The following is a 10,975-nucleotide window of genomic DNA, read 5'->3' as shown; positions in this document are numbered from 1 at the left end:
AAGAAGCACAGATGGTGTGTAGTAGGCTATACACTGGACTGCGAGCCACAAGATCAGCAGTTTGAAACCATCACCTGCACCCTGGGCGAGAGATGAGGCCTTTTGCCCTGGTAAGCATTGACGTTCTCAGAAACCCACAGGGGCGGTTCCACTCGGTCCCATGGGGTGGTTAGGACTTAGGATAAACGTGATGGCTATGTGTTTCGAGTGTCAGAGAGTTATGAGCAGAGTGTCCCAAGAAGGTCTTAGAAACGGCAAGGAAGTAGGGGGCATTCCTGGAAGAAACATTAGCATGTGTGTGAGTCTATGTTTGTGTGGATCTAAGCATGTGCATGGTTACACATGCTTACCCATGTATTAATTTAGGCATATACAGGTTGTAAGTATAGAGTGAGTGTGTACATAAATAGGATGTGCCTGGCTCTGCACACATGCACATCACAGCAGAATATGACCCCCCCTCAATATGTGCACACAGACACACACACATGCCCACACAACCAGGGTAGCCAGAGATTCCAATCTCTTTCCACTCCAGCAGCTGCATCTTGAACGATGGTGAGTAAGTAGCGGTCCCAGCAAGGCAGTCAGCTTGTGGGAGTAATGGAGGGGGCAGGGGTGCAGGTAGGTATCTGTGGATGTACATCCATGTGCACACGATGTGTGTGAATCCTTGGTGTTGGCGATTTCCTTCGCCCTTCCGCTTGACTACTTTTCGAGCTCATCCACTCACCTGTCTCCACTGCCACCTGCATTGTGGCTGGTTTCAGTGTTCTGGGGATAGTTAAAATGTGCTTCTGTGCCTTGGTGGCATAGTGGTTATGCATTGGGCTGCTAACCACAAGGTCAGCAGTTTGAAACCACTAGTTTCTCTGCGGGAGAAAGCCCCAGCTGTCTCTCCTTCCATAAAGAGCTCATTTTAGGAATCCCCAGGAGCAGGTCTATCCTGTCCCAAAGGGTCACTCGGAGTCAATCTAGCTGATGGCAGGGAGTTCGGTTTGCTGTGCTGGAGCTGGTAGGGGCAGAAATGGAAAGTGTTGATGCCCCTTATTCCTTGAAGGCATTCCTACTCTTCTCAGCCAAGACCAGCCACCAGTTTGTGGGCTTCCAGTGAGGAACCCAGAGGATCACCCCGAGGGGCGGGGTCGAGGGGAGAGGGGAGGGGCATACAGACCCCCTTGTCAAGAGTTGGTTGTGGGGCAAAACTGATAAAGGGAGGGGAAGTGAAGACTCCTTTCTTCAGAAACCTCCCCCCTCCCCCCCATCGGGGGGGTAGGAAGTAAGGCCACCAAACTTACTTTCATTTTAATGTGCCCGGTCAAACGAGCGAAAGTGATGGCAGTGTACAATTGGAGGTGGCTAGCATCGTCTCTATAAGGTGACAAGGAAGACTGAACTGGTTTTTCCCTTCTGCTACACGGCGTATAAATTCAGGACCATGAGGTTGTGTACGGCACAAGCTGGACGACGCCGGTGAGTTGTGTGTGCTTAGGTCCTAGACCAGTGCACGGCTGCGTGTATTTGCCTGTTACAAGAGGCAAGAACGAAGCACAGCCATCGGCACACGTAACATGCCACCCTTTAAACTGTATGAATGAGAGGGCCAAGAGAAACGCAAACACACTCAGAGACATGGAACCGCTTGTTCCTGAAATGACGACCGCTCCATTCCACCCCCAGGCCCACTGATGACTTAACAGGAAAGGTTTCTATGACCCGCTTCTCTTATTGGTCAGTTCATCCAGAGGCAGATTCTCTCTCAGATGTGCTCCTATGCATAATCGAGCCTCATTGGAGTGTATTTTAAAATGCATAAATGATCGCTAATAAATGTGAGCTGTGTGTATCCATTATATTCATTCAACACCTTGCATGGTGTATACAGTCATTCCCATGTTTGGGCATAAATATTTTGCTAAACATTGAGGAGAGATGTTCATTTTACGATATGCCAGGGAAAATTTTCCACAGTCAATATGGTGTTTATTTGCACTTAAATAGCGCATCAATAATCTGAAAAGGAGAAGCAATCTGACTATGGCTACAGCCTGTTCAGAGCCTACGTTTTCTCTCATGGACTGCTTTCAACTGTTATGCTCCATGGCACAGATTCAGTGGGAATCTGATCTGCTAAAATATTTGGGCTGTGAAAACTCCCACACTGTGACAGATGTCAAGTCCAATTAAGTGACTCATGTCCAGGTTTCTGTCCAATAGGATTTCCCATTAAATATCAATTTGGGCAAGAAAATTCCATCCCCCTTCTTAAGCCTTTATCTCTTCCACCATCTCCAGGCTGAATCAATTGGTACCAGGAGAGCTGAGAAGCCACACACACGCATCTTTCTCTGCCTCTTTGCCCTGGCTCGCCCACTGGCTTACGTCTTTCTCTGCCTCCCTGCCACTGGTACTCCGGAGACGTCCCCTTTTCATCTACCTTTCTCCAAGCATCTGCAAGTCACTGACTATATATTTTGCTGCAAGGTAAAGAAAAGGAGGGGGCGGGGGCGGGGGACGTATAACCAAGGCTGGACAGACTTTGAAACTGAAAAATAGGTGTCTGTTTATACAACATACAAGAAATTGAGGGAAAGAAAGAGGCAAGCTTAGCCCGAGTTACAGGATTGCGTTGTTGGGAGCAGGGGAGACATCAGCTGAACAAAGCCTATCTAAAAAAAAAAAAAAAAAAAAAGATCACTTCTGAACAAGATCGCATCTCTGCCCGCGCTTGCCAGTTTCTCGCAGCAGTCGGATTCAGGGAAGGAAAGCAGCCTGACCAGAGCGAAATCTTATCTTAACCATCTTTCTTATTGATTCTTCCGCTCTTAGAAAGTGGAGGAATCAGTCTTTTTGATGTGACGGTGTTTATCTTTGCCTCTCTTTTGTTATTCATAGAGACCTAGGAGAGGAAAAAAAGCACGGAACTTGTCAACACAGCGTTTAAAACAAAAACCAACAAGGAATTTCTCTGGAAATGTTCGAACACGATTGATTCTAAGGGAAGCGGCGTCTTCTGAGCCATCAGCTAAGTGGACTATCATTCGCCGGGGCCACAGCCAGAGACAGCCTCATCCGTCGCTGTGGACGCCAGAGATGACGGCTGCTTTTTCATTGTTGAATGTAATAAATATTTGCTGCTTGTAATACTTCCCGGAATTCCCCCACCTGATAGTCCTTGGAATTTTAACTCTTAAACGATTGGAGAAAAGATTATCACAAAGGCTTTTATAAGGTAAGCCTCCTTTAAGTCTTTTTTTTTTTTAAACTAGCTTGAAACTAAGTTAGACGGTTCACAAATGCGTTGGCCAATGCATTTCAGCTAATGATTCAATAACGAATACGCAAACAGGACGTGTTCCTTAAGACTATTTTAGGCAGGTGTGTGTGATGGGGTGGGGGCGGTTTAACAGGTTTTGGGAGGGGCAATCCTGGAACTTTTTAACAGGGCTACAACTATGCCGAAGCAGATTGTGATTTTCCACGACTTCCAGGTTTGTTTATGCCTTGGCACGTCCAAGGTGCAGTGCGAGCTGCTCTCCTTAGAAACGAACCGGTGCCAAGCCCGTGGGGAGTCCCACTCCGTTCACATGGAGCATGTGTTTTTGTTTTGTTTGCCCGAGAGTAGACCTGCTCGCCAGGCACCCGGCTCTGGAGGCAGACTCCCGAGCCCCGGCCGCGCTGGGCCTCCGTTGCACCCCCTCGCTTTTGTTTCTCTAGAGCCACCCACTCCCCTAGCCGTCGCCGGCGCGGATTTCTCCCCCAAAATCTTCGCTCTGGCGACGCCAGCCCAGACCCGGGTTTGCAGCCCGCACCCGCAGGTGTCTTTCCCCTCCTGCAGGCCGAATGCCCCCAAGTCCGGGGACCCTGTCGGGTTAGCCCCAGGAGGCGGGACGTCGCCGCCGGGCCGAGGACGGCCTTAGAAGAAGGCCAAGGACAGACTCGCTCGACTTTGCCAGCCCGCCCAGGGCGGGCAGCGACCGATTCCGCCCGGCCCAGGGGACAGCCCACGTGCGCCCGAAGAGAAACTGCTCAGGCCTGGGTGCCTAGCGCGCTGGGCCCTGCGCGCCCCTTCGCCGCCGCGCCGCCGCGCCGCCGGCCGGGGCCTGGCCGCGGGCGTTTGTCCGCGCGGGGCTCGGCCGGCTGCTCGGGGCCTCGTGTGCCGAGCGCGCCGGTCCCTGCGTGACAGATGGTGCAGCGCCAGGACCTGCCGGGGGGTCCGATCCATGTTCTGTTCCACGGTCGTGTGGTCATTTCTTTCGTGTTGCGGAAAAGCCGAGCGGGGCCAGGGAATCTTCCCGCTCCCCGCCACTTGTCCCCAGGACTGGGCTCCGGGGGACCCACACCCCAACGCGGGGGCGCCCTGCGCGCCCTCCCCGGCCCCGGCTTCCCGCAGCGCAAGACACCCGCGCGGGGCCGTCGTGCGGCCGGGACTCTCGGGTCCCGCTGCCTCGGGGCGCTCGGGCGGGCCGTGCACCCGGGGCTCATCTCCCCACCCCGGGATCCCCCGATGTGTTCGCCCGTAGGAGTCACCGATTCGTGCCGGACGAGGCAGGAGGGAGGGCGAGAGCGCCGCGGCGTTGGTTTGGGGTCAGAGGAGGGAAAACAACACGCAAACCGCAGGCCGCGGCCCCGCGCCTACTGCGCAGACCAGGCCCGTTGGCCGGCGCGGGTTCGGGCTCCGGCCCGTCGCTCTGGGTGCCCTCTCTGCGGGCGCGGCCACCTCGACTGTGCCACCTGCTCGGCATGCGGAGCACTCCCGGGACGCGCGAATGCAGCGCCCAAAAGTCCCTGCCGGCGCTTGGCGACCCAGTGGGCGCCATAGGCCGGTGCCCCCTCGGCCTGGGATCAGAAGGAGGAGGACCTGCTTCCTTTCATTGATTCATCTTCTGATCCCCCCCCTCCCCCCAGCCTCCAAAATGATGCTGAGTCCAGACCAAGCCGCCGACTCGGACCACCCCAGCTCGGCGCACTCGGACCCGGAGTCGCTGGGCGGCGCGGACTCCAAGGTGCTGGGCAGCGTGTCGGACCTGGAGCCCGTGGAGGAGGCCGAGGGCGACGGCAAGGGCGGCAGCCGGGCCGCGCTCTACCCGCACCCGCAGCAGCTGAGCCGCGAGGAGAAGCGCCGGCGCCGGCGCGCCACGGCCAAGTACCGCTCGGCGCACGCCACCCGCGAGCGCATCCGCGTGGAGGCCTTCAACCTGGCCTTCGCCGAGCTGCGCAAACTCCTGCCCACGCTGCCCCCGGACAAGAAGCTCTCCAAGATCGAGATCCTGCGCCTGGCCATCTGCTACATCTCCTATCTCAACCACGTCCTGGACGTGTAGGGCCCGCGGCGCCGCGGGAGGCAGCCGGGCCGGCGCCTGCGGGACTCCAGCGCCCGCGGGAGCGCGAACGCGACCGACGCGGGCGGGCGGGCGGCCGCCTGGGGGACCAGGGAGGAGCCGGCGCCCCAGCGGGGAGGCCGCGGCGAGAGCCTCGCACGAGGAAGGAAGCTCGCCAAATGCTCTCTCGGGTCAGCCGGGCGGGCGAAGAGGGCAGATGGCCGACCCTGGGAGGCAGGAGCGTCTGGGGAGCCTTGGGGTTTGCAGGGGGCGCGTTCCAGGCCTGGCGAGCCCGCTGGCGGCCTCCTGGAAGGACCTGCCTCTGGGCTCCCTTCCTGGTGTTAGGGTCCCTTCCCGGGTTGCCGCTGTGGCTCACTGGAGACTCGGCGGTCTCCAATACGCATCTCCCACAACGCGTCTTGTAAGCAAAGAATGAGGGCCAGAAGCCTTGAGAGGTTCCCCATTCAAGAGGATCTCGGGTTTTCCTAGTAGACAAATCACCAAACGTTCTTGGGGGGAAAGATTGCTTCCAGCAAGAGACATTTAAAGCACAGATAGGTGGGACGGAGAAATTTCTCGCCCCGTTGGGAACTGAAAGATGTTGGCATTCGAATACAACAGACAGGCCCTGAATGTTTGTGAAGGTCTAAAAAAGACAGATTTGAGCAAGCAGACACATTGTGGGCAGATTTCAGTTTGCTGAGACTTTTAACCCTAAGATAAGACACCCATGGAGACAGGAATATCCATATTTAAATGGAAAATTTAATATGTGATTGCATTTTCTGGCAAAGTGCCCCTTTATATATCCAAAAAACAAAAAATAATACACAAAACACCCCCTATCTATTTATTACCTTAAACACGTGGACCCATAGGTGCAGTTAGAAAAAGACAACCTATTTTTATTTATGTTAGAAGAAGTAGAGTATTTTTTTCAAGACGTTTATTTTTCAGAGTGGTGATAATTTTACTTTGGATACTCCGTGCCAATTTATTTATAGTCAAGTGTTTACAATTTTTCCTGTGGAATAATTATGTCCAACTTTCTAAGTGTTTGTTGCGAATATGCTGTGGTCTTTCTTTTTGCTCTAATTATATTGCACTTGTATAACGAATTTCCCACTTCTCCCTGTTTCTGAGCATATTTTATATATTAAGATGTTTGTTCATGAAAGGTCCTTTTGTTGTGAGATCAGCAACACTAGCACTTCACCATAATAATTTTTCCAGTAAGTGTTGTTATTCTTATTCGTAGTTATGTCTGAAAAGTGCAACTGTTTATAAGGAGAGTAGTTTCTTTGTGTGTGTGATGTTTGTGCGTGGGATGATTTTAGGAACATAAGTTATTTTCCTAAAAAATAGCGAGCGAGAGAGAGAGCAAGACTTCAGAACTACTTTCCTCTGTGACAACCAAAAAGAAAAATCTATAACCTGAAAAATGTTTCATGTTCTCAGCTGTGAAACTCTTAACACAAGGAGTGTATTTTAGAGACAAGGGTGGAGGGAATGGAAAAAACAAACAAAACCACATCTGCTATCCAAAGATTTTAGTCTTTTTCAGGGTTTTTTTGTGTCTCTGTTGCTTTATATAATGCAATATTTTGTAGTGAAAATAGATATAATCTGGTTTCTATCTGACAAGTTTTTCATATCTCATGGATGGTGCGCTGTTTTGCATATAAATAAAGGTATCAAGTAAAGTCCTCTCTTTTCTTTAAAGCGAACTGTCTAAAAACAATGAACACGCTGCCTGAGCAAGACATGTCTTAACGGACACAATTCCTGGGCAAGAAACTGGTTTTTAAAAGGCAATCATAACATAGGCCCACTTAAGTGTTAGGATGCTCGATGCTCGCTCTGAACTTGGACCAGGAGAAGTAAATGACCCACAGGTGACGGTGACCAAGAGCAGGCTGCTCCCGGAGAGGAAAACAATGGTATTGTTTGTATAAGAGCAGTCCTTGCATCGTAGATTCTTTTGCTGTAAAAAGGAACCTTAGAAACCAACTGAATCTCTTCAAAATTAGAGTTGGCAAACTGAGGCACAGGGAGTTTAGGGCAAGGTCCCAGCTGATCACAGAGTTACTCAAGGCGATGCGAAGACAACACCTGATATGATGACTCCCAGCCCTCTGGGCACGTAGTAAGGACAAACTGTATATGAATAGTGGGAGGCACACAGATTTACTCAGGACACAGGTCCAGGACATGGCACTTGCAAACAAGGAGGGAAAAAAGAAAACGAAGTCCTGGACCTGCCTATAAGTTCATAGCCAGTTGATACAAGTGAATTATTTATCTAGAAGTTGAAAACATTATACTAACTTAAACATGTTACATGGTATTCAGTATGTTAGCATCCTAGCGTGCGCACATGCACACGCACACACACACACACACACACACAAGATAGGACTAACAAACTGAATTTCTATCACAGCAAATCTTTGGCTATAGAGTACAAAAGGAAACTTTTTAGATGCTTGATTTTATGTATATGGGTAGTGGGGGCTTTTTCACTTTTCATCCAGGTATCATGCGATCAGGTTCACAGACAGAGACCTAACAAGTGGGACTCCATGTTCTTCAGCTGGTGGCGTGTATTAGCCAAGTGCTTCCCAGAACATGAAAAAGAATGGTGTCTTCCTTTGCGTGGTATCTGGACAATGTTCTGACCACCATAGCAATGACTGGGAATGCTCTGATTTGCAAAGATGTGTTTGTTGTCTATGGCTTTGAATGTTTGTAGGTCTTCTTATCTCCGCCATGGGGAGAGAAGACTCCCAGTCTGCATAACACTTCCTTTATTAGGGCCAGAAAAATCCGCTCCTGTGCCAAGAAAACAGTCCAATTCCAACCTCTGGAATCTTTCGAGAGCCTGCCTCTCCTGGCTCGTGAGCCCAACTTTCAACTGACCAACCACATCACTGATACAAATAAGTTCAGTCCTCCAACTCACATAGAGGCGGGACTTTTGACCCATTTCCCTAGACAGAAGGCCCTTACACTTGGGGTTGGACAAAGGGCCGATAGGGAGAAAGAGCCACATCACTTTCCAACTGCAGTTGGGTTTTAGCAATGGTATTTCAGATCCTAAGCTGCTGCACACCCTCCTTGCAGAGACGCTGCACACTGGGATTGTGCTAGAGCAGACGGTGGCTGGCCCATCCCTTGCACATAGCCCTGACACGGTGGCAATTCCTCTCTAAATAATGCTGCCACCGGTCCACTTTCACACCCAACAAGTATTTATTGAGGAGCTGCTCAGTGTCAGGTGTAATTCCAGGTGCTGAAGACAGAGCAACAAATGAGACAAAGTCTACCGGTGAAGTACAGTGGCTGGCAACCGTACATAAATAATATTTAATTACAGGTCAGGATACACAGGGGCCCCTGGTGGCACAAAGAGCTGATGTTCTCATCTGTGGAAAGGTTGGAAGTTGAAGTGCACCCAGAGGCTCCTTGGAAGAAAGGCCTGGTGGATCACTTCTAAAGAATTGTCCCCGGAAAACTCTGTGGAGCCCAGCTCTGCTCTGAGTACCCGAGTCAATGCTGTACTGAGTAACAAAGACAAACGGGTGCAGAACGTGGCAGCTCCTGGTGCTGCCCGGAGGAGGTTAGTTTATACAGGGCTTCTAGGGAAGGCCACCTGGAGGAGGCAGGAATTCTCTGAGTAGAGACTTCCCCCCAAAAGTCGTGAGCCTTGTGGAAATCTGGAGAAAAAGCGAACATTCTAAAACAAGGGCTGAGACAAGAAAGGGTTCGGAGGTGAGCAGGCTGACGGAGGGGCGTTGCCGCAGGGCTTGGGGCTGAAGCGGAGATAGGGCTTCTTGGACTTTTTTTGAATTGCGCAACACATGTCAGAAGCACCCCGGATCCATTTTGCGTTGGATTTTGACTAATTTTTGGTCCTTGAGCACTCAGAAACCCTCTCTACTGCTCCCACATTTTTCGTGACCCCCAAGCGACTGACCCACAGTTTTAGAAGCATTGTTTTCCAAAGTGTGTTTTCCCTGTGTGGCGTGGGGGTGGGGGTAGGGGCAGCGGCGAGCTGAGAAGGGAGATGACAGGGCACTTTCTCCTGAACTACGGGTGTAGCACATGTTTTTAATTGCCAAGCGGGCTCAGAATAATTTTTTTTTTTCCCAAAGAGGCAGTAGGTTCAATAAGTGTGGGAACTTTTGATAGAGTCTTGAAGGGCAGGGGCATTTTAGGCTGATAACAAAAAGCGGTTGGCACTCACCAGCCCATCAGGGAGAAAGCCGTGGGCAGTCAGCTTCCCATAGAGACTGACCGCCCAGAAAACCCTCGGGCAGCTCCACTCGGACTCACAGGGTCATTGAGTCAGAACCAGCGGGATGGCAGTGGAAGCCACCGAAGAGTCTGGGGAAGCCATCCGATCAATCTGTATTGCTCGTCTTGTGGTGGGTGGGGAGGGCAAGCAGGGGTGAAGGCAAGGTGACAGGAAGCCCGCAGTCCCATTCAGAGCTGCTTGCTGGTGGACTGGGCTGCAGTGGGAAGAGTGGGAGTGGTGAGAAATGGTCCGTTTTCCAGTCTCTTGCAAACTTGAGCCCCGAGGACTTCCTGCTGGACTCCACGGTGACGACGATGGCGGCAAAGACAACCACACTGGTGTTTCACCATCTGCAGCATGGTTCCGCTTGCACCTCACATGTGGGAGGAAAGCGTGGTGACCCTCATGTCACTGATGATGAGACTGGGATAGGAGGACATCAGCGATTGTCCCTGAGCACTTCTGACTCTGTGTCCCAGCACTTAACCCCTCTTACCCCGGGTCCTCCTTGGTGTTCCTTTGTAAGGACAAAGGGGCCAATAGGTGAGGTCAAGCATAGACTGTCTGGCCTCCTTGGCCCTCTGCAAGGGGTACGTTGGCCCAATGTTTATAATTGGGCCCCACACCAATTGCCTCTTCACTGGGGCTTGAATTAGCTCAGTTGCTTTAAGAAACAAAAAACCTCACCCACCAAACCCACAGCCCTCAAGTTGATGCCAGTTCCTAGTGAGCCTGCCTGGGGTTTCTGAAGTGGCACCTCCTCCCTAGAGCAGGTGGGGTCAGCTTTCTCCTGTGGAGCAGGTGGTGGGTTTGAACTGATGGTCTCGTGGTTAGCAGCCCAGTGCTGACCCCACAGCACCACTTAGTGCAGCCACAAGCTGTGTCTTTTAACAGGGCTCTTCTCCCTGAGTGCTCTTCCAATGTGTGGGGAAATGAGAAGATGGCACAATAACAGTGCCCCACCCAGACTCTAGGACCTACCTGTTCTCTGCTCCTCTGCTTCTGGTTCTCTCTCCTGCCTCAACCTACCCAATAGCTTCTACAATTGCTGCCGATCAGACTGCCCTTCGTTGTCACATCCTGTTACCATGTCCTGTGCCCCAGCTACCACAACAGCCTCTGGGGTCCCTCATCTTTCCCTGCGGCTGGCAGCAGCCTTGTCCTTCACTCTGCCTTGGCTGTCCCTCGTGGTGACACCTAGAACCACAATCCATCCCATGGCTCTTCTCTCTGCCCCTCTCTAGCTGTTCAGCATCTTGCTCGGGATTTGCTACTCCCCAGGGGGCCCACTCCCCCACACGCCCCAGCTGACAAGGCCATCTGCACTGGAGGTTTCTCTCCAGGTGGTTTGTTCTCA

The 10,975-nt window shown here is 51.8% G+C and overlaps 1 protein-coding gene across 1 annotated transcript; it reads left to right on the top strand.

The window, feature by feature from the left end:
* Window positions 1-4,916: 4,916 nt before the first annotated feature.
* Window positions 4,917-5,324, top strand: NHLH2 (nescient helix-loop-helix 2). Its single transcript, XM_075540324.1, has one exon. It carries the CDS (start codon window positions 4,917-4,919, stop codon window positions 5,322-5,324), a length of 408 nt encoding a protein of 135 aa, XP_075396439.1.
* The last annotated feature ends 5,651 nt before the right edge of the window (window positions 5,325-10,975 follow it).

The sequence above is a fragment of the Tenrec ecaudatus genome, chromosome 1, assembly GCF_050624435.1.
Source record: "Tenrec ecaudatus isolate mTenEca1 chromosome 1, mTenEca1.hap1, whole genome shotgun sequence".
NCBI classification, from domain to species: domain Eukaryota; kingdom Metazoa; phylum Chordata; class Mammalia; order Afrosoricida; family Tenrecidae; genus Tenrec; species Tenrec ecaudatus.
The sequence above is the reverse complement of the archived record's forward strand: the minus strand, read 5'-3'. Positions and strand labels throughout refer to the sequence as shown.